The 24,543-nt window shown below is 28.5% G+C and overlaps 2 protein-coding genes across 2 annotated transcripts in view; both read left to right on the forward strand.

Annotated features, from left to right (window-relative positions):
- LOC142328771 (TAR DNA-binding protein 43-like) overlaps positions 1-12,796 on the forward strand; it is a 91,363-nt gene extending 78,567 nt beyond the window's left edge. Inside the window, exon 5 of the mRNA XM_075372795.1 lies at positions 12,776-12,796. The gene's annotated coding sequence lies outside the window, so the exon portion shown is untranslated. The remainder of the gene's footprint in view (positions 1-12,775) is intronic.
- The window catches only part of LOC142329217 (alpha-1,3-mannosyl-glycoprotein 4-beta-N-acetylglucosaminyltransferase B-like), a 25,717-nt gene continuing 1,174 nt past the window's right edge, over positions 1-24,543 (forward strand). Inside the window, exons 1-5 of the mRNA XM_075373619.1 lie at positions 1-42; positions 12,783-13,086; positions 15,384-15,514; positions 20,260-20,367; positions 22,225-22,346. Coding sequence (XP_075229734.1) covers positions 1-42; positions 12,783-13,086; positions 15,384-15,514; positions 20,260-20,367; positions 22,225-22,305 — 666 coding nt within the window. The 3' untranslated portion in view covers positions 22,306-22,346. The remainder of the gene's footprint in view (positions 43-12,782; positions 13,087-15,383; positions 15,515-20,259; positions 20,368-22,224; positions 22,347-24,543) is intronic.

The following is a 24,543-nucleotide window of genomic DNA, read 5'->3' on the forward strand; positions in this document are numbered from 1 at the left end:
ATGACTTCAGCAGCTACAATGCTTGATAATACTTGTTCGCCGGTATGTTGATAGGGATGTTATGCGACGTCAAGTAAACAGCTGACACTCGACAATGTTTAGTCTGACATCCAATTACATAGCTATTGTCTAATGCTCACATATACAAAAATTAACACAATCTTCTATTAGTCGTATTGGGTTTTACATTTAGTATCTGGTTTGGAGTACCAAAAACGGTTAGCACCTTCCCTTGAATCATTCAAGGATTGCAATTTTTAATGGTGTTTGATGTCTAAATAATTGAATTGTAAACAAACAATTAAAAAATTATTACACTTTCACAAAAATGTAAAAACTTGAGAAAATATGTTGTCTGATGATAGCCGTTGAAAATGTTTAAATTACAAATGTACACTTATAGTTGAGGTTGAATTTAATTTGAATATAAAACGCATCAAGATTGTAATAATTGAACGTGTTAAAGAATTGCTACGAGTGAATAATTTAATAATGTGAGTGTTGCTGTAATGAGTGGAGAAAGCCAACTGATCTATAAGAAAACTCTTTTAATTACTATACCTTAACAAGACATTATTCTAATTTGTAATATGGCTAAGTTAAAAAGCACCTTATAAGTTATAAGTGTGCATCCTTGCCTTACACCTTGTGTTATTTCAAATATTTCTAGATTTTCAGTTTGTATTCTCACTTTTCCAGTTATCAATTGTACAGATTTTTTATTTTATTTTTTTTATTTTAGCTGATTTCCGCTAATGAATGTCTGTTTTCTTAATTTCCATTGTTACGTTAAGTTTCAGCGGTTTAAATAATTTTGTATTTGAAACTGGAAGTTTTTGATAAAATATTGTGGTAAATCATAATTTTATTTAAGCGGCTACATAAATTGCTAACTGTTATAGAGGAGTCGCATCTACTAGATCTCTACAGTAAACCCCATTTTTAAATACTCTTAAGTTGAGTTTCTATATGGTGGAGTAAATTAATGCCCTCTTCTACTACTTCTGTTTGTCATTTTGTTTATTTGTGGTCATACAAATATCCTATTTCTTATAAAATGTGTTGACTAAAAAATTTTTTGATTTTTTTGAAGAAATATTTCATTGGAAGCATTTTTCAATTTTTTTTTTATAATTATTTAGTTTTTTGCAACTTTTTTAGTTCAAAAATATTTCTTTGTCGAGTCGGGAAATTTCACTTTTATGGAGAGAAATTTTCCTTTGTTTGTTTCAAGTGTAAACTCTGTAAAGAGGTTTGTAAAGTTTTATAAAGACAGACATTTGAAATAACTTTTACCTTTAAATCTAAAAATACGGTTAGTTTGCGTACATGTAATATATGCAACTTGCATTATATGTAATGTACTTTTTTAGTTTTCTCTAAACTATATTTTTACACAATTGACCGGTTTTCTCAATAACCAATAAAGATTCTTACCTGGTGTTTTTGGCTGTAAATTATGCAGAAAGACACAAGGGGTTGTCAGTTTATCGGTTTAAAAAGTTATAATTTTTTTTTTTAATGAGTAAAAAACATTGTGAACTAAAATTTTTTTTTTAAATTCAATTTTCACTTTATTAATTAAATTTTGTTTAAGAGTTCACTTAAGTTCAAAACAAAATGATCAAGGTCTACTATTCACGCAACATTAGAATACAACACTATTCAAAAATAGTCTGTTTGAACAGGACAAGTAGTTGGAAAAAATCTTATTATCTGAATCTTATATTTAGGTAGATTTCGTAAGAAAGCTACCTATTGTAATGGGTAAAAGTTCAACAAGTGTATATATATATATATATATATATATATATTAGCAAAACCAATTCTTTTGTTATTGTATTTGTCCATATTCCCTCCTTTACTAATTACACCAAAGACAAAAAGTATAAACAGTTTACCACTAAGTATACAGAATTCAATAATGCTTCTTACCTTATGCTTATTGATTTTTCATAATAGTGCTTTCAAGGGTTCCCCTCATCATCAGTTTTTAAAAATCGCACATTAAATTCAGAATAAAATTGTAAACATGTAAAAATATGTAGTCATATTAAATATTATAAAATTAAAAAAAAAATTGAGTACAGTACTGTATGTGTGACTACCTAGCTGCATAACAATTTTTTTTTAATTTTATAACCGATGATGAGGGAAATCCTTGAAAGCACTATTACAAAAAAACAATAAGCATAAGGTAAGAAGCATTATTGAATTCTGTACACTTAGTGGTAAACTGTTTATACTTTAATCTTTAGCATATCGATATTTATGTATTTCACTTTCTTGTGAACATGGGCAAAATCAGACGATGAAGGTGGAAATGGGTGGCGGCGGGGCTTTTTAAAAAAAAAACCAATATCGCTATAACTTTCTTATTAAGTAAAATATCAAATTCATTTCATACTATTCTTTGGATAAGGGCCTAAAACTTATCTAAGTAAAGTTTTTTGATATTCCCGACCATCGGCCCAGGGGATGGAAAAAATGGGGTCACAAAGAAAACATCATTTCCCTTAAAAGGAAAAAAGGGAAAAAATCATTTCCCTTAATAGGCACAGTATCGAATCGGTTTAAAGTTGTCGTTATTCCTCTAAACGTTACCTAAAATCTTTGAAGCTATTTTTGATATGGCCAAAATGAAAGGGATGTTGCTGGAATTGTAAGAAGATGCAATCATTGTTGTTTGTAACTTTAGGGTAGAAATTTTTTTATCCCCTACTTTGCACTACTTAAACTACCACCGCCTTCCGGCGCGCTGAAAGGGAGTTTTTTATTATATTTAAGTTTAGATTGTCTAGGATATGAATAAAAAATCCACATTTATAATTTTTATTTGTCTTGTTTTTTTTATTATGCCGGACTACATTAATGATCATAACGCATTTATATTATCATTTTTACTTAGAATGTCAGAATCATTAGGTTCAATGGCTGTGCTTGTGGGGCTGAATTTTCAATAACCGCAGCAGTATTCCCTGATTCTGTTGCAACTACTTTATGAACTACTACTACTACTACTGTATCAAACTCTGCTAATGTTTTTTTTTTTTTTTTACTGAATACAGATTTATCTGATATTATATATTGGGAAAACAACACTGGCTACCTACACCATAATTCTTAAGTTTAGTACGCATCTTACCAGCATTACTTATGCTTCATTATTGTAGACAACTGCTTTATTAACATTAAACTTCAATTTTTATAATTTGTATGACATTGTAACGGTGCTACTTAAAATTTATAAGTAACTTCTTTAAATTGGATAACCTAAATACAACTTCAAAATTATTATACCTTAAATAAATATATAATGGTAAATTAGAAAAACTGTAGGTGCAGTTGTAGTTTACCTGTTTTTCTTCAATCTCAAAATGATCGGTCTTTGATCTGAAGACTGAGCAGTTGCAGGCATACCCATAAAAAATGAAATGTAACATCACACTGTCGCTATACTAGTAGTATTTTATAAATAAAAACCTCGCCCCACACTCCATCATACTGCAAGCTATATCTTCATTAAAACAATGAAATACAATGCATACATACACACGTATGTGCAATATATAAGATTTTTTAAATTTAGTTTTGGAAAGGGGTTGTGTAAATAGCTCGGTTATAAATTAAAACTATTGCAAAGTCAGGGTTAATCCTGAAATAAGAGTCTTAACAACTGACAAATAAGTTTTCAAACGAACTGTCTTCATTGTCAGATTTATCAGGTAGATAATAAATATCTGATTTATTATCAGAAAACCACAATATATTTCATCTTCCTTCTTCTAGTGCTAATTATATATTTTATTTTAAATAATTTTTTTGAGAAACTTTTATAGATCACTATTAGAAATTAATGTAATGGAAGCATAATATAAGCTTCTTTCTCATATACTACAATATCGTGTATTTATTAAAATGGTATTAGCACAAAAAAAAAACTAGTTTATGAATTAATTGTGCATTTTAATGATGGGCTGATAATGTACATTAGTTCTGTAAGATAGACTAACTTTGTTTTTTCTTCTGATACCTTCATGTGTATATCTTCTCCGATGCACTTAATTTATGCGATGATGATTATTCATCCTTTGTTTTTAAATTATAACCTTTTGATCTGCAAACAGAAGTTTAGAAGCGATCCGCTTTACAGATCAGTATTACTAATAGTTGTTTCTTTTTCTACTATGACAGAACATATAATATCATATTGTTGATGCGTCGTACCTGTTAAACTACTTGATTGAATTTATTCCTTTTCTAGTAATTTCCTCTCAGGTTTTTAACTCTATTAAATATCTTTTTATATACATACTTCTTAATAAATCAACCAAAAGTTGTAATTATACTTGGATTCCCCATTCTTTAGCGCGGTTTTGATCAGGAAATTTTGTCTAAATCTATTTGCAAATCTTTAAAGATTAGTTAAATTTTATAATTAAATTAAATTTTTTTTTATCATTTGTTTACTGGTGAATATAAATTTTTATCTTTCATTTCCTGGTTTTCCATGGCAGTTATAAAAATATGTTCACATAAAGTAATATGGGGTTAAATTAAATTTTATTTTAAAAACTTTATTAATTTATTTAAAATATTATTGGCTTTTGGCCAGTACAAATTTTTTAAAAATTGAATATAAATAAAGATTCTTTCAAATTCTGTTTTACGATGAAAATTTACATTGAAATTCTTAATTTTTTAAGTTTAAATCTGTATCTGTAGTCAGAACGTAAGTAAACCTTGTATTTATTACAGTGCATGTAATTATTTATTTATAATAGAGACTGAAAGATGTATTTGTTTTAAAATTCATTTCTTGGCAAGCGATCCAAATTATTGAAAATTTTTAAATTGTAAATTTCTACAGCTTTATTTAAGATTAAAGAATTCTGTGGCTTTAAGATGTTTAAAGAATATTGATTTGCACTACACCTAGAACGAAAATTTGTTTAATGTTTAAAGTTATTTTTCAATATATTTTGTTACCATTTTAGTCTATATTCTTTATTTCAATAAGAATATATTTAACGGCAGAAATTTTTTACTAAAACATATCTGTAGTTCAAATTTGATGTCGATGATGAGGGACATTATATTTAAAACTGTGCACTAATTTTTTTGTGGTGGATATGTACATTTGTACATCTTATTTAAAGTATTTTTACAATGTAATGCATTGACATTTATATATCTTAAATTTCATTTTACTTTGTGTTTTGTAAATTATTTATTATCAGTTGTTCTCTTATAAGAGTAACCTACTTGTCGTTTTAAGTTTTACATTATTTTTTTAGTAATTATTTTTGTTTATAAAGTAAATTATAATGTTTTGTATTGTCAAAATTACTGTATTCAATATGAACTTATACTTTGTTATCGATATGAATTTATAATGACTTATTTCATTAATAATAAGAATGTGTGACTGTTACATTAACTAAATATAAGTATATACAGGTGACTCAGGAGGATAGGACAATACTTTGACTACTCATTCTAAAGGCTAAATAAAAATAAGAAAAAAGTTCATATAAACATAGGTCTGAAAATGCTTCGTCAGCGAGTTATACAGAGTGAAAGATTTCGCCTGAGTTTCAGTTCCTCCGGGTAAATGAAGGCTTTCTGAAATTCTGGGAAGGTCAATTTAGGGGCAAATTCAATTGTTTCTTATGGTTTTTGACCTGGGATATCTAAAAACATAGATCCCAGAACTGTATCTCTCTTAGTTTCTAAGATATCCCGTGTAAAACGCCAAAAATAGGGTCAAAAACACATTTTTTTACATTTGACGTACAATAACGTTGTTAAATTGGCGATAAATCATACATTTTTTAAACATAAATTGTAGAGAATTTAATTATAAGAAGATTGATGTAAATAATGTCAACCTTGCTGTGTGCCATTTCCATGGCGTAAACGATTTATTTAAGCGAAATCATTTATAATAATTTTAAATATGAAAAATTTTGTATGGATTTATGAGTTACGTTTTGTTTTAACCTCGTACAGAAAGTTACATTTATGGAAGTAGGAAAACATTTTAACGAATCTATGCAGATAGATTTGCATGGAACAGAAAAATCTAGAGATTGACCAAATTGTCAACTGTTTTTTAAGTACCAAAAGTAATAATACTAACATGGAGTGGATTAAAGATATTTCATTAATAATTTCTTTTAAAAACTTCATTTGTAACTGCAGGCTCTTCCTCAAAGATTCAAATACTGTATCATTTTTATTTTTGCAAGTCGCTTAATAAAATATTAATGAACAAGAAGTTTGTTAAATAAAGAATGTTTGTTCAGGAAATGGAAACTGAGAGTTTTGAACTTCAAGATCCACAATGGTATGACAGAAAGACATACACCAACAATCTATAAAGAACCTCAAATACCTTTATCAGGCATGATGGGTAAAATTGCATGTACTAGTATAATATAAATGTTGTTATAATGATACTGCAAACTATTAATCACTGTGCACAATTCAATGGTTATAAAAGAGGTAACGAAACGTCTGTATGTATGTAGTTGTAAATTCCATTAAATAAAATAAATTATTACACAAATTTTATGCAAATCTATCATTTATTCCATCGAGTGAATTATTCTATTGTTATTATTATTATTTACTATGAACTAAATTCATTTGATAAATTTAACTGACTTTTGTCCTGTCAATAAAGTATATTTTACGATTCTTCTCAATATTAGTGGACTGTATAAAGTAATTTGTAAATCTGTGCCTATTGTGTGTATGACCTTACACTAATAGTAGTTAAATGAAAGAAAAAATTTATTGGCTGTTATCTTAAAAATCCAAACTGAAAAAGGTACTATACCACAAAAATAAAAATCATCTTTAGGTAATGAATTAAATTTCATATTGTGCGTATTTAAAATAAAATAAACATGCTAAGTGAATTACAAGAGTTTTAAACAATAGTGAAACTCTATACATAACCAACTCACAATTTAAGTACCTACAAAAGGATTTGTAAATCCTACAGTGTTGGCAGTCAATATATGAAGCGATTAAGCTATTTACTGTGACAGTAAACACCAAAAAAAACTACAGGCTTTCTCTTTCTGATAAGGTAGTAATTGAAGTAATCTGTAAAGGCATTGAATGTTAGGTGTAATCTGAGATACGGAAGAGTGAATGTTTCTGGTCACTGGTTAAATTTTTATCGGCTTTCGCTCTCTTTTATGATATTTATAAAAGTAATCTGTGAAGGCGTTAGATGTTTGGTGTAATCTTAGATACAGAAGAGTGAACGTTTCATGTCATTGATTAAATTTTTCTCGGCTTTACCTCTTTGATAAGAAAGTTATAGAAAAAATCTGTGTGGGCGTTGAATGGTGAATTTTTCTTGTCATTGGTTAAATTTTTATTGGATTTCTCTTTCTTATAATGTAGTTATTGAAGTAATCTGTGGGAGCGTTGAATGTTAGGTATAATCTGAGATACGGAAGAATGAATGTTTCTCTTCATTGGTTAAATATTTATCGGCTTTCTCTTTCTGATAAGATAGTTATAGAAGTAACCTGTGAGGGGATTGAATTTTCAAATATAAGTCCGTAATCAAATCATGATTGTAGTATTACATTCTCAAATATATTCTGTTAACAGTATAAAAAGTGTTTCGAATGGATAAGAACTGCAAACCTAATCAATACAGGATGGAGATTTGATGCCAAGTCACTTGCTGTGTTCTGAAATTCTATCTGGATCTCTACTATTTTAAGTTATATCTTTGCAAATATGAATTGATGCTTGAAAATAGAAATATTTTTGAAAATATATACTGTCAGAAAGTGTAAAAAAATGTTAAATTTTTTTACTCAACAAGGTAAAAACCTCCCTAAAAAAATTCTTTGTTACATTTCTTTAAGAAATTTTTTGTGAGACATTTGTTTTTTCGTTGGAATTAATCTATTCCTGGATTGTCCTTTTTGTAACCTAAACGTTTTGTTTCTACCACATTAAGTTTCAATGTTTTCCTCCATTCTTTTACGACTACCTAGAACACAATTAAAATCGCTCAGAGTCAACGTCTTGTTATCTTACGCCCTTTTTTTGATTTTAATTGTTCCGACAATTCCAAATAATTTTAACTGTAGCGTCTTGTTATCTTACGCCCTTTTTTGATTTTAATTGTTCCGACAATTCCAAATAATTTTAACTGTAGAAAAAGCATTGGAAATTTTTTCCCCAGCAGAATAATATACCTTTTTAAAATGTAAAGATGTAATTGTATAATTGTTATATATCACCATTCTAACTAAGATTACCATTTTTACACAAGCTACTTGTTCTGCCAAGGTCTTCCATTTCTATACAACTCTAATATACTCTCCAAATTGTTTATCGATGTCTTCTCTTCTATTCTATTTTCTACAACTTTTTTAAGATTTAAAAGATTACTGAAAGAAGAGAACTTCCTCTGCGACTATTAACTTCTCTTTTTTCTCCTTTTTTACATAAAGTATGAATAGCCACAGGAACGGCAGTCTACTTGCCATTCTTTCGAAAAGAACAAAAAAAAAGGTTCTAACATTACAGCTTTTCTTCGGGTGTTTGGAATTTTAATAGCTCTCAAAAAATAATTTGCTAAAATTTTACTATCGCAAGTTTATGTAATTGTTATATAAAAATATTTTTTCTTAATTTTTTAGAAAATAATTTTCTTGGAGAAATAGAATATGTTATTGTAGTAATAAAAAGTGCAATCGATTCAGTTTTAGAAATATGTTTATAATATTATAAATTGTGTTTTTATGTGTTAATAAATATTATTTTCTTCACAATGTAAAAAATTTCAGAATGACTTAGTTTAATTTTATAATGTGTTTGTTAAGATTCATTTATTATATACTGAACCAGCTTAATTAAATATTGTTAGGCTTTATTTATTGTAAAGCATTATAATTCAGTATGTAAATTAAAGGTGAATAAAAGAAGTGTTCAATTTGTGTATTGGCAATTACTTAATGTATACAGTTACATAACCAAGGTATTATGCAGAGGCTGGAATTGTACAGTGTGAAGTCTAAACTTTAATATCCACTTAAATATTAATATTGTCAATTAATTTTAAGGTATGCATTGTAAATTATTTATTTTGTAATCTAATAAACAATGTTCCACAGAAAACAGGTTGATTTTTATTTAAAACATACACTACACTATTCTTTTCGCTATGTGATCAGATGCAAGTAACCTACATTGTGACGAGTAGTAGATGTGTGTATACAATCAGGTTTTAGGTTTGAATTTTTTAACATGTAACATAAATAAAAGATAAAATATGATTTATCTCTTGTGTTTTAAAAACGATGTGTAATCTTACCCTTTCAGTTTAACATTTTTAGTGTCCCAACCACAGGGGTTTGAGGTGTGGTGGCATTATATAAAAAATGTCATATTTCTACGTTTAATGGTCAAATAGTTATTACTGTGTGTGTTTATACACTGTCTATATTACTTATTATTTTATGTAATTATTGTAATCTTACTTTATTTTTTGTTGATAATTAAATTGTTAAAGATAATTTCTTTCAGCATTTTTTTTTTATGCTTTGACTAATTTTCTTTCTCTTTTCTCCAGTTCATTTATTTCCACAACCATCTTTTTTTTCTATTTCCCAACTCATAATTCAAAATTAATTTTCTAAATACATCGTGACGTCAAGGAATCTTTTCCTAAGGAAAAGTCAGGAATTTTTAGAAGAAATCAACAAGAATTGCAAAAAAATTCAAAGAAGCATTTTTGTTACCAAATAAAGATGTTTAATTTTCAGATACACTGAAAATTGTAAATTTGTAAATTATTTATTTTGTAATCTAATATACAATGCTCCACAGAAAACAGGAAGATGGTTAAGTAGTAGTGACCCATTGCTCAGCACATTGCAACTACATGCTTTAAGCAGCCTTTAACATGTCCTTTACTTATTTACATTTCCCAATTATTTTTACATATTGAAGGAGGACTGTTATTGGAATTTATCTCAAATCACCACAATTTTTTTTTTTTGTTTAATTTTACGTAATTAATTGCTTTTAAATGACATCTAAAAAGACTGTTTACTGGTGAGTGGTTAGATTAGATTAGATCTTAATTTACATACCACAAAATTTTCCTTAACTTTCCTGTATGCTCCTTTTATTTTACCAATGTTCATTTCTCTTTCCTCTTCTGAACGCTTTCCTTTAATCTCCTCTTTTGCTAGTTTGCACTTCCCGTTTATATTATTTGTTAATTGTCAATAGTTACTTTTTCTTTCTTTATCACTAGCATTATTATATTTTCTATATTTATCCATCAGCTGTAATATATCCTCTGATATCCAAGGTTTTCTACTAGTTCTCTTTGTTCTGCCTAAGTTCGCTTCTGCTGATCTAAGAGTTTCCTTTTTAACATTCTCCCATTCTTCTTCAACATTTTCTACCTTATTTTTAGTAATACCTCTTGCGATGTCCTCCTCAATAATCTTCTTTACTTCCTCTTTCTGATGCTTCTCTAAATTCCACAGATTCATCTGACACCTATTATTCAGGTGTTTAAACCCCAATCTACATTTTCTTACCACAAAATTATGGTCGCTTTCAGTGTCTGCTCCAGAGCAGACAAGCGTAATAAAGAAAGCATAATTTAGAAATCACTCATCGACTGCAAAGCAGTCTATGAGTGATTTCTAAAAATTTGCTTAATCGTGATATAATCTATCTGATACACTGTACTAATAATGACAAAATATTTTTCAAGAAAATCTTAGTAACATTTGTTTTCTATACAAATGAGGATGTTCTGTTCTAGTTTTCTTACCTGTATTACTTTTAGATTTTAGTTTTCCTTTATGTTGTGATCATACATACATTCTTTGTTAAATTGAAATCTGTGTATCTTATTATTTTTATGTAAACCAAGTTATTAAATATTTCATTTTACATGGCAAAATAATCATATGTGTGAGCCAATTATTTTTAAAAAAGTAATCTGTGAGGGCGTTGAATGTTAGGTGTAATCTAGATACATAAAAATGAATGTTTCTTGGCTTTCATTTAATTTTTACTGCTTTCTCTTTCTGATAATGTAATTATTTAAGTATTCTCTGAGAGCCCAAGTAAAGTATTTCTGCTTACTACTGATATCTTCCTATCCATGTACATAATATTAGAGAAATCTATCATAACCATTTTACAAAAAAGAAAAAAAATGTAAATGTTATTTTTCATTTATTATTTTGGTTAAATTATATTGTAAAAATAATAAATTAGATTTTACAGATTATAAAAATCTAAGATAAATACACATCAGAAGAAGAAATCTTACTTTCAAACTTATGCATGTTGAATTTAATGTATTAAAAAAGTGCATACCCTGATTTTATAACACTTTTCTGATTCAGGTGCAATAATTACATCTTCTATCTTTCAATTTGTTCTCTGGCTTTTTATTATTTTCATTAGTTTGACATGATTGAAGGCATTTTATCTGTATCTTTAATAATACACTTATTTCTTTATGCCTTTCTAAGTCATAAACCTCTCACAGCAGTTAATAATTAACCCGATTATGACCCTTGTGTCTTCTTTCCTTTCCAAACCCTTATTGTTTTTCTGTACATTAAGTGCGCTGAAGGTTTGACTCTAACTTTGTTAACCGATCTGTCAGCTGGCTTAGGCAGCATGGGTGAACAAGGTTTGTTATCTATCTAAATTACATCATCCGGCTAACATGACACATTTGTATAAAAAATACAAACACAACTAACTAGTACACTAGATGCAACAGTCCGCAAGGGGAAACTTTCAGCTCATGTATTGTAACTATTTGCTTTATTTTCTCTTCATTAGGCTTCTGATCAGTCAGTTCTGATCAAAATTATCAGGAGAATTTCTGTTGAATGTGAATTAATACAATATGATTACTAGTTAATTGTTTGCCGATTGTAAATTAAACTGGCTGTACCATAATCTTAATGCTTTATTGCACTATGCCTTTAGGAAATTGGAATTCAATTTCGTTGTAAAATGTAAAATATCTTAAATTTTTGCTTTATTTAATATTTTAAATGCTATTTTTTAAGCTTTTTAAATTTTAGAATACCAATGTTTTTCAATAGCTTTTTGGTTGTTTTTCTTTATCTACTTCCACCCTTGTAAATCAGTTAAAATTTTTACTTTGTTTGAACTTAACTTGCATTAAATCACACCCATTTTAAACATGTTTTTTAGATATCTTAAATTTACCGATTTTTTTTTCAAATTTAATTTACATAATTGTATATTTATCTTGTATATGTGAAGAAATTTATTTAAATCGTACCGTATTAAATGACAGATTTGTTAATCCTGGCATATAAGAAGGAGAAGGTTATAGTTGCCACCAAGTTACGACGAGCTTAGAGCGGTGACGATTGCTACTCAACATATCATGCTTCATGTTTATGCTACTAAGAGATGATTAATCACGTTATGCCAATATTTCAGAGAATAATAGTATAGCAGTGATGTGCGGGCTGATCATCCAAGCTCGCCGTTACATGTTGGCTACTGTATAGTTAATTGAAATTATGAATATTTTCAGCGTAGTTTAATTTCATATTAAAAGAAAATATTTTTGATATTTTAATTAACAAGATACGTCTTGTATAAGTAATCTACTCTCAAATTTGGAATGAATTATTTTCTTTTCATCTCCACAAGAATTTTGTTTTTCTGCCTAAAATTAAAATATTTTAACATATCACGATTTCGTATTTAGTTTTTAGGATGAACTTAATTCAGGAGTATTAAAAGTGATTTCTCCTTCACCAGCCTATTATCCAGATAAGTCTAGACTGAGGATAACATTAGGTGATCCTCCAGAGAGAGTTTGTTGGCGTAGTAAACAGAATTTAGATTTTGCATACTTAATGATGTATTCTCAGCCTAAAGCGGTTTTTTATGTTCAACTAGAAGACGACATTTTAGCTAAACCACACTTTATAACAACTATGAAAATAGCAGCTTATGATCGTATCGCTAATAAACAGAGTCGGTTCATCTTAGATTTTTGTCAGCTTGGATTTATTGGTAAGACAGAGCAATTAAGTTTTTCAGATGAATTATTTGTAATTTAATTTTTTGCTTAATATATACCGGCGGTCAGGTATTTATGTAGCTCTTACTCTAAACAAATATTTTTTCAAATTTTTTTGGCTGAAACTATATAATTTTTTTGTTCGATAAAAAATGAGCTTTTTTCATGATACATCTGATCGTATCACTAATAAAACTTTTGTTTAATGTTAAATGCTTAATGAGCGTTAACCTTTTATTAAGAAGCCCGTAAAATTTTAGTTATTTAATTTTTAAAAATGAATATTTATTACATATTTTATCGTTTGATTATTAATCATTTCTTGGATAGATTTTGTTTAGGAACGTAAGCATTGTCAAACTTAAGAAACTTTTATATGTTTTGTTTATCGGCTTTGCTTATTTCAATTCTTAGCAATAGTTCAATAATATCTTATACTATCATGTTCATTAACAAAAAATAGACCTAATATTTTGTTTTACAAACACGGTATAGTTAACATTTGCATACTTGTTAGCATTTATGGAAAACCATAACAGATTTATAACGTGTTTGCTTGATAAAAATGTACATTATATTGGAAAAGAACTCACATAATATGATAAAATTGTCACAAAATACATTGTACTTTGTACGATTCAGTATAACAATTATCGCTTGAAAAATTAAAAAAAAAATTAATTTTCCATTAATATCTGACAGATCAGAATTCTAAAATCTATTACTAAGCATTAATATAATTAGGTTAGGAATAAATTGGTATATTTGCCTTTTCCGATAATTCTATTGCGTACATTACTCAATTAATGTGGATGACTCAATCGTGTTTGATTTCCTGTGATGGGTACTGTATTCTCTATGTAGTGAACAAATGTGCACTTTTTCCTGCTATTTTAGAAGCAACTTTAATGTACAGCATACAAAATCTAGCCTAGTAATGTTATTTAGATGTTATCTAGCCTAGTAATTATTTAGATGAAATTTAAAAAATAAATTTCAAACTTTTACATTGTGTTTATTTGTAAATGAAGATTATTAACTTTACTATAAAATTTCATTCTTAAAATTGTTCATGTAAATAAAGTAGTATTGTATATGTGTTGAAGAATAAAAAAGAGTTTTAACCGCTTTGAACATCGCAGAGATTAGGAAAATATAAGGAAGTCACTTAACTGAAATCGATATAATTCAACAGTTGAAGGAGACAACTCTGACATATCTATTTACAACCATAAACATAATTGAAAATGCATGCATCATGTAATAAACGTGGTGTGATAAGTGATAAAATGTGAGACAATTTGTAACGGTTACTCCATTTATAAAAACATTTTTAAAAAAAAACAGCTATTTCATTGGTGCAGAAAAATTAAAATGATAATTTACACTGCACAATAAAATTAAAGTAATTTTTATTTATTTTTATGATTACAGTTGCCTCACAGTTTTTCCTGTAAAACCCTGTTAAAAATCGGTAATTTGTACGAATAGTGGTAAAATTATTACAATCAAATTACACTTTGAGAAAATTTTATTTAAAAAAATTGAAAGCGAATAACATATCAAGTCTAAAAAATATATCATAATTTTTCAATTCAATTTAAGTATTTATCTATCTAAGTACTTAGGGATAGATTTAAATATATCTAATTATTTCGATTAAATTTTATTCAGTAGCTAATATGACATTAGCGTTCAAAAGTTGAGTAACTCTCACTTTGTTACTTAAAAAATTGAAAATAAAAACTACAAAACTTATACTGCTAAAAGCTGTTATGGCAGGGTGAATTAACGATTCTATATTATTTTTTAATTAATTAGTTATTCATCGTAGGAGTAAATTGTGCTCCCAAAATGATGTAAGTAATACGATTAGAAATAATGATTTTAATTTCCAGGAATTCCTCTTAAGTTCATGTGACTAAGGTCGATTCACTTGTAGGTTAGTATGTTAGCCTCGTTGAATAATATTCTCGTATATTTTTATATATTACTTATTATATATGGAAAATGCAATGCACCATGTAATCCTTTTATAATTAAAACAGCTCTAACTTTAATTAAATATATTTTGTTTTGTGTTTTGAAGTATTACTTTATCATCGTCTGTTTATTTTTGGTTATTTAAAAGTAATTGCTTGCATCATTAAAAATAAGTGTAGTTTAAACTGTTAATTACTTTTGACAAATGACATTGCAACAGTTAATCGTTTGATCATCATATAAGTTACTGTTTGTATTTAAGTATCTTTTTTAGAAATTAATAATTTTTCAACCATTTATTTTTCAGGTAAAATGTTCAGATATGTGGAACTGCCATGGCTTGTACAGTTTTTCTTTATGTTCTACAGTGATAAAGCTGTTGACTGGTCGTTAGATCATATGATTTATTCAAAGGCCTGCAACTTGAAAAAAGATTCTGTTAGTACAAATCTGTTTTGTTGAACAGTTTTAATTCGGTTCTTACATTTAAGAGATATATGTATAAGAATTTTATAATCTGTAATGAGTTTTGAATGCGGTATGTAGTTAATGATTTGGTTTATTATACTGCTGATAACACTAACAGTAATTTTGGTGGTGTGAAGAGAAAGAGGAATGAAAATGTGTTCAGAAAAGATCAAAGTGATTTAGATAGACCTATTTTAGGAACCGGTTGTTCAGCCCGCATTGTACACAATTCAGTACAAACAACATGTGATTCTCTCCCCCTGGACATAAAAGTTATTTTAAAAATGTATAAATAGTTTCACATTTATACAGTAAGAATAACGAAACTTAAAGAGTTTTATGAATTTATAGAAATGGATTACAAAAAAGTATTATCTCATAGCAGCACAAGGTTCATTAGTTTGTTACCTGCAATAGAAAAAATTCTTTCCATTTTTGATGGCCTAAAATCATACTTACCTTGTGAAAAATGGCCAAAATTATTATTTGATTTTTTTGAAAATCTAGAAAGCGACTGATTTTGAAATTTTTATACAATAATCTACAGTTATTTAATAATATAGTTCTGAAATTGGAAGCTAATTTTATGCAACAGAAGCATTTCAGACATATTCTGAACTAATTTGTCGACTTCAGGAAAGAAAAACCCACAAATTTATACCATCTTCTACCATAGAATTGCTATGCACTCTAAAAGAAAATGATGTTCAGGAACAAATATTCTTGTCGAGCGTAGACAATTGTTATAATTCTAGTATCCAGTACTAGAGTTGTGGAGAACCAGTTTTGATAAAGTTAGTAAGTTTCAGTGGATAAATTTATGAACTGAAATTGGCTGGTCTGATTTAGAAAAGAGTACACAAGTTGTTAATGAAATTATAAAAGAAGATTCCATAAATATTGATAACCTATTTGTTGAACCAGTAATTAAAAAACCAAACGGTAGGTTGTGGTTCAATTTCTGACAAATACCAGATATTATTGAAGAAAAGTGGAATGCAAATTTTAAGGTGTTTTGGAAGACCGATATTTTATGTTTGTGATGTCTTTGCGTGGGACATCTACTCCAGTTGAGAGAGTTTTTTCAATTACGGGGAAAATTTGGTCTGTAGAAAGGGGTAGACTATCAGTATCTACTGCTAACCATCTGCTAAATGTTAAAATTAATTCAGAATTTTCTTGTTATGAATTTTATGATGTAATTAAAAGAAATCTTTTCTGAAAAAAAATTGTTATGTCTAGTAAAAAATACAACTGAATAAATAAAGTTTAATGTTTCAGTAAACTGCTAAGACTTTTAAGTTATTTCAAAAATATGTCCTGGGTCGGACCCAAAAAAATATGGTAAGCTCAATTTAATTTCACCTAATACATACATTTGTGTAAGCAGACAGTTATGCTGCTAAACTCAACACAGTTGAACATCTGATATAAGTTGGCTGACTGTTATTTTTATTATCAAAATACTATTAATAACACAGAACAAAGTCATGATCAAATTCTGGCAATGTTAGGACTGCTACCTAACAAATGTTTTACAGATTTGACATATTATTGAATAGATGATGGATCACATAATTGATCTTGCGAAAATTATTTCCAGCAAGTGAATCAGGGCATTCATTACTAATTTCACTGTAAGATGCAAACAGCTTGTTAGGAGGAAAACAAGAACAGGATATTTTTTAAATATAGCAACATTGATGTAATTTCTGAAGTGAGGTTATTTGCGGAACATCACCCTTAAGTATTTCAATTTTATCAGTCTCAAATAGTACAGAAGGCAATAACAAAAACAAATTTCCTTCCTAAGGTGTCTCTGCCAGTGAAACGTTTTAGTCCATGAGAAGTTCTGAAAGTGCATCACCAGAAGAACGTATTAGAAACATTACAATCTAATTTTATATTTTTAAATATATATATTTACATAATATATATTTTTAAATATTTATAAAAATAAATCTATTTTTTAGTTACAGTTATTTTCAACATCATTTTATGAATCAGACATTTCTCCAGACTTTTGAAAATAGCATAATTATTATGATTCATAAGCTGGTAAATATTTATGTGGTGTGAAATCTCATCCATTATTCTCCTTCCAGTATTGCTTAAAGTGTTTAACTGTTCTTCAGAAGCTGAAATCATTTTTCTTTGATTTTATGAAAGGACAGTCATACAGCAAGTTTTTCCATGTTGTCAGATCGGACAACATTATTTTTGAATCAAAGGAACTGTTTTGTCTGTGTATCTGGATGTTTGATGAGGTGCGGCATTATTTTAAAATGTAAAAAGAAGAAAGACTTACCATAATGTTTTATAGATAGTTCTATACCTGGAAGTAAGCTGTTTTAAACTAGATTTAAGATGTTCTCACAGATTTGTACGATATAAAATCCAGTATTCAACAAGGAAGTGTTCTTGGCCCAATATTGTACTAAATGTACACTGCAGATTTGCTTTAAACTGATAGCCATTCTTGTTTATAGAAATCCACGTGTTACCTCGAAGAAACTGTAAATTTTTTAAATAGTCTTTGAAAGCGGTTAGATAAATGGAGGGTGAAGGTCAGTTAGTCAGGTCTACTTATGTCACGTTTACAGTATCTAGGAACAACTTCCTATACAGGAATACTCACCAGTAAGTTTTGTTGACATCACTTTATTCCAAGATTATGTACATAGGATTTTTTCTTGACCATCACCAGTACATGAAGAAGCATATACTATCTAAAAAGGAGCATACATCTAAGTCTACAAAAAATTTATTGGTTACTTGGACTTAAATCTAAACGAAATAATTAAGCATTTGAAACCAAAAACGCTCACAAAAGTGTCTAATGCACATCAGCAACAAGTATATCAAGATCTTAAAACGATTACTGTTATGCAGGAAATAATCAAATTCAGTTCAAATTATCAATAAAGGGTAATCAGTTTATCGTCAAGTAAAGTGTAATAAAAAAAAAGAAATAGGTATCTTACAAATAAGAGTGAGTAATGATTATGAAAAAGGAATAATAAGAAAACTATTTTGAAAGATAAAAAAGCAAAAAAAGGTACAACAGAAGGCCAGAAGAAGAGAAACAAAATTGAGCAAAATTTACAGGAAAGTAAAATATAAAGTATTTTTTTAAAATAAATATAAATAAAATATTTACCACAAATAATACCATCACGAGTAAATTTAGAAATAATATAGAAGAAAGAAACTATTATAGGACAAATGAGATGACAGTTTAAAACAGGATTTAATGAAGTATAAAATCATATAAATATGGAAAAAAGAATCAAATAATGCAACACATTTGGTACAAAAAGGACATATTACCAGTGAAATGATAAAAATCCTTTAAAATATTACACGCAGCTAAAGGAAAACTTTTAAATATTCTAGAAGACATGGAAATATTCAAGCTGAAATTTAAAGATCAGTCGGATAATTAATGTACAAATAAACACTCAATCTGATGAAATTTTTTTATAAAAATTTAAAATTGTTAAAATGAAGAATCAGGATTAGTTTCAAGAAATTATATGACTATTAGAGCAGGAGGGACAAAGTAGAATAGACCATGACAGTACGGATGGTTAGTGGGAGTGATATTTATTTGATGATCCCATCTCAGGAAGACTCAGTGCTAAAAGTAGTTAAGAGAATGGAGGTACTCTGAAATGTATCAACTACAAATGCTAGAGTAACAATGCTAGTACAGGCAGAAAATAACACTCAAATCAATCAACAAAGGCTAATGAACATCCAAATTTTTTAGCACTTAACCTCGTCGATAGTAGTTCATTCTGTAAGATTAAAGATACAATTTTATATAATTAAGATTTTGATTTAACGGTTAAAATTTTGGGTATTTATTGTGCATAATGTAAAAGTTTTAAATAGTTTGTTAATTATATTAATATTGTTGATGTTGCCATAACCGTGATGACATATCTTATCATTGACACTATAGTCTTCATCATGTATAATTCCTGTATAAATAGCAAAAATAGTTCTAGAATCAGTAATGGATTTGATAATAAAAAAAGTGAGATACATGTACACTTTTAAAGAAGAAGATAATATTGAATAATGTACAATAAATACGACATCAGTAAGATTTCACAAGTCTTTTGTTACAGGATTGTTTTTAATTTCCTGGGATCATAGCTAAGAGCTATGCTACAAGAAGGAAAATATGGTAATCAGTCAAAAATGGGGTATGGGTTTTTTTTGTATTTCTTGATGTTCCATGAGCTAGGGACCCCAAAAAAACGACAAAAAAAGTGGGGGGTAACATTTGTATGTACATATGTACACGTGGATATACATACAATATCTTCTATCGGATCAATATCTCCGGGGTGGGGGGGGGTAGATAGTTTCTTTGGGATCAATTTTCTCAAAATTTTCTGACATAATCAAAACATAATTCTGCTTCATTTTAAGCTCAGTAAATGTGTGAATGTGTCTCAACCATTTAAAAAGAATTTTGCCCCCAAATTCTCACTCTTTCTAAAGAAAAGCTATCGATTTATTTATAGCATATTTTTTAACTGGATTTATTAAATTTTCAATTAAAATATCGACTCTTTAAACTTTTTTCACGTATATTTATTTCCCCACAATGTAGTAATAAGAACCGATGCCAGGAAAGTATAAAACTTTGTCACCGGGTTTTTTTTATTAGTAAAGAATTTTTATTTCATTTTTCTGTACAGGTAGCGTGTTGGAGAGCAAAAGATGAACTCTGGGTTCACTGCAAACCTTTTTTATTCCAACATATTGGGACACAATCTTCTTTAAAAGGAAAAGTTCAAAAATTAAAAGTAAGTTTTTTAGCTAAGTTTTAAGGCGTTTTTAAATCCATTGTACGGAAAAAATTTACCTTTTACTTTTTAGCGACATAATTATTAAGCATTATTACCGACATACTCTGGTTTTAATTTATTAAAGTAGAATGGAATAAAAAATATCAGATGAATAAATTAATAAAGAACAATAATATAATTATTAGATTATCTAAATTTCATTATCCGATTGTTTTGTTTTTATTCATATTTTGTCAAATCTGTTGGTTTGACAACAGGCCATAGCTTTAAATCTTTTTTTTTGTTTCATGTGGTTGTATAGTTATATTAAAAAGGCAAAAAAGGTTTTTCTTTAGTTTTCCTTTAGATTTTTAATGAGAAAGAGAGTAAAAAAGAAAGAGAAGTTTCTGTAATGAAATTTCTTAGCGGCTAATGCATCAAAGAAGATCGTAACTAACCGATTTTTGAGAATAATGTTATTCATTTTAATTATACGCTTTGTTCAATTTCAACTAATAGGATACATAGATTTAATTTCATAATAATTTACATTATATTAAATCTAGAATATTACCTTGGAAATAGTCGGTGCAAGACAGTCGCTATGAAGAAGGTGTCAGTCATCTGCATTTGGGCAGGTTAATGCGTGGATTCCTCATGTCTTCTGGTGGTCCTTAAATGCACCCTTTTGATAACCGCCGCATTACTGTATGTCAAATTCTTCTTGATCATTTGATTCACAGTATTGTTCCAAGGTGCTAGAATCTATCTGCATTACCGCTTATATATTTAATATCCCTATCGTGTCTTTGCCTGAGCTATACGGTTACTTGCATTTCAATCTCGTCGATCGGGGATTTGATTCGTAAACTCTATCCTTCAAATAGCCCCAAAGAACTCGCTAGATAAATCTGGGGAATGCAGAAGCAGCCTTCTGCTGACTGTTCATCATTTGTAAAAGCCATTTCAATGTGCAATATTGGTTTAATATGCAAGATGTTGCTTTGTCTTGTTGAAAGAAGCCACACTATTTTTCATGACCTGTTAACTAAGAGTAGAATTCTTTGATAATTATACAGTGCGCCTCTGAATTGACAGTCTGGTCAAAATATATTGGGCTCGCTCTCTTATTACCAGAAATGGTATACCGTACACCAATTTTCTCATCGTGAAGTGGACCTCAAATACCTATTGAAGATTTTCAGTCATCCAGTAGCCAGTGTTGTGTGAAATAGCATGACCAGAAATGCCGTGCCTCATCTAATATGAAATACAGCATCTGGTCTGTCTGTCCATCGACAATGTTTTTGAGAAACCAGTCACAGTAATTCATATGTTTTGTTTCTCTCCTCTTGAAACGTGTACTGTTATAAGATTTTTATTTTTTGAAGATGTAAAACCGGTTGAAATTCACTCACGGATGTTAAAATAGTACGGAAAAAATCAAACAGTTTAAATAGAGCTGAACAAGTGTCACAGATTTCCATGACAGTAGAAGACTGGTGGAAATTTCAACTGCTGTTTTGCAGAATTACATTAATAATCGTATTTGCAAGAACAGATGCATTGAAATTTGGTAAATTGCTGAAATTTATAGCGGGCATATCTGTACTTATCATTCAGCTATAAACTGAAATACCACAGGATGTTTTTGAGATGGGTTCTAAGAAGGTTGACTCAAAATCACAAAAACACCAGCATTCACATTTGTACAAAATTTAAACGATTGTTTTTACCAGAAGGTTTACCAGAAGGAATGCTATTTTAGATTGGAAAGTAGGTTTAAGTTAAAGTCACCGATTATTATGCAGATTCATAAAAAATTATGAAGAAATAATTAGTATAAATTTAACTTATGATATTTTTTCTGTTTAGGTTATTTATTTAGAAGTGGAAATGCTGAGCATCTATCTGATAGGTTTTAGAGGTTCTACCAAAACTTGTTCCGCTATCTGAAGCTTCAGAGAACATGACAAGTGACGGTTATGTGATAATCGGTATGTTTTTATATACTTTCTTCTTTTTTGATTTAAATATGTTTGTATTTAAAATTTGAAGGATCTGATTTGTAGAGAGAACTGTAATTAAAAATAAAATAAAAAAGATAATTATTAACATCTTATCTTATAGGCGGTGCAGTATGAACAATATTTTCATTCTGGTAAAGATTTCTGGGATATTGCTTGAAAAATATTGTCACGCCTAACAACATAAAATAGCAAGAATTCCGTGTTCAGCTTATGTAAAAAGCGAGGACTGAAGTGTTAAAACACTTACTTTCCTGGCATCATAGCTCCTTTCTTCTTCACTGACAAGGGCAGGCAGTCGGCTTACTACAGAGTTTATTGATGCGCTTTTGCAGGATGGTAGAAGGAGAGGGATCCTTACTTTAAATCCAAAGGCAACTTCCAAGTCAGCCCCGTTCTGAATAAATTCCATTTAAAGATTTTTGTGAGGTTCAAGTAACTTATTTGAATATTTACAATTATAGCGGTATCAGCAGTCGAGTGGTGAGCATTCTAGTCTCATAATGTAGAGGGCTTGAGTGAGTCTCCATGTTATCGTTTTAACATTTACCTTTTCTTACATATACACCGATGCAGATGATTTTTTTTATATATATATAGTAGGATGATGATTATCCGAATGCCGATTTTCCAGATGTCTGACTATTTGGACCACTTACATCTGCACTAGGCAATCTAAAATAAATTAATAGACTATTATAAAAATCTAAAATACTGTTCAAATAAAGTTTTCAGCAACAAATGTATTTCTATCTACCTTTGTTTTTAGTGGGTCTTTTAATTTACTTTTTTCAATTCGTATATGATTTTGAGTTCTGAAGTATCTTTTTAATTTTACTGAAATACTTTTATTTTTTTACATTTTTGTTTCTTTAAGTATGATGCCCGTTATGCACGTGAGTGATATGCCCAGAATGTATGATTAACCCTTTTTTTAATTTTTCAGTTATCCAGATTTCTAATTACCTAGATTTTGCCTTGCAAAGATCAGTCCGGATAATTGGAATTTTACTGTGGTATTTATAAGAATCTGAAAAAATATGTGAATTTCTCGTTTACTGATTATTATTTTATTTGAATGCAACAATTATTAACCTTACAGATTTTGTTATAAAATTTGAAAAAAATTAAAATAAATAAATTTATTTATATTTTTAGTTTTCCTGTTACAATCTGAAAATATTTATATTTTACTAGTATTCTTTTAAATTATCATACTATGGATTGTAACAGGCATACTGAAAAATTAAAATAAATTTATTTGTTATTCTCATAAAAAATTTTAGGATAATTGAGTCTCAAATAAAAAATAAAATGATGATCAGGTACATCAAGTTCTTATTTTTTTTGCTAGATTCTTATAAATTCTATATAATAAGAAATCTTTTCCGTTAGTGTGAGTAAGAAAAGAATAAAAGTTTAAAAAAAATTTCAAGGAGACTTGAACTTAAGAACTCTAGATTATAAGACTCAAATATTTGCCACAAAACTGCTGTCACTGCTGTGATTGTAGGTATGCAAATAAATTGTTATAATCACTCAAACAATTTTAAATTGAGTTTTCTTGGAAAAGGCTCCAGATTGGATTGGAGGCTGTCATTTTAAGTTTAAAGTAGAGATCACTTCCCCTCTGCAAAAGGGCATCAGTAAACAATATTTTAAGCTGACCGCATGTCCTTATGAGTTAAATATACTGCTGCAAATCAGTGCTTATCAATATTATTGATATGCACTTAGCTGATATCAATATTTGTTCACAATTAAGATGTGTAATGTCAAATGAAGGACCTTCTTTTTTTTATACCTCTTCTATCTCAGAGCTGTTATAAGAAGAAGTACTGGATAAATAATATAGAGCAACAAATTAATTAACTTTTTTTTGTTGCAATACAATACATAATATACTTTTCCTGGATTTTATTTGAGAATAATAAATAAGAATTTCACTTTGGCTAGTGTCTGCCTCTGTTATTTTTCTATCAAGTTTATGATTTGTAATCGTGAAAAAAAAGGTTCATATGGTGACTGCGTGAAACTAACTTACTCGTGTGTGAGTTTAATGATATTCTATGAACTAAAATAATTGGAGGCTGTACAGTCAATTTTTCTTATGAGACCAAATTGCTGTTCATCAAGTAAAAAAAAGATGTTGGCTGCTTTACAGAAT

The sequence above is a fragment of the Lycorma delicatula genome, chromosome 8 (assembly GCF_047948215.1).
Source record: "Lycorma delicatula isolate Av1 chromosome 8, ASM4794821v1, whole genome shotgun sequence".
In the NCBI taxonomy this organism is placed as follows: Eukaryota; Metazoa; Arthropoda; class Insecta; order Hemiptera; family Fulgoridae; genus Lycorma; species Lycorma delicatula.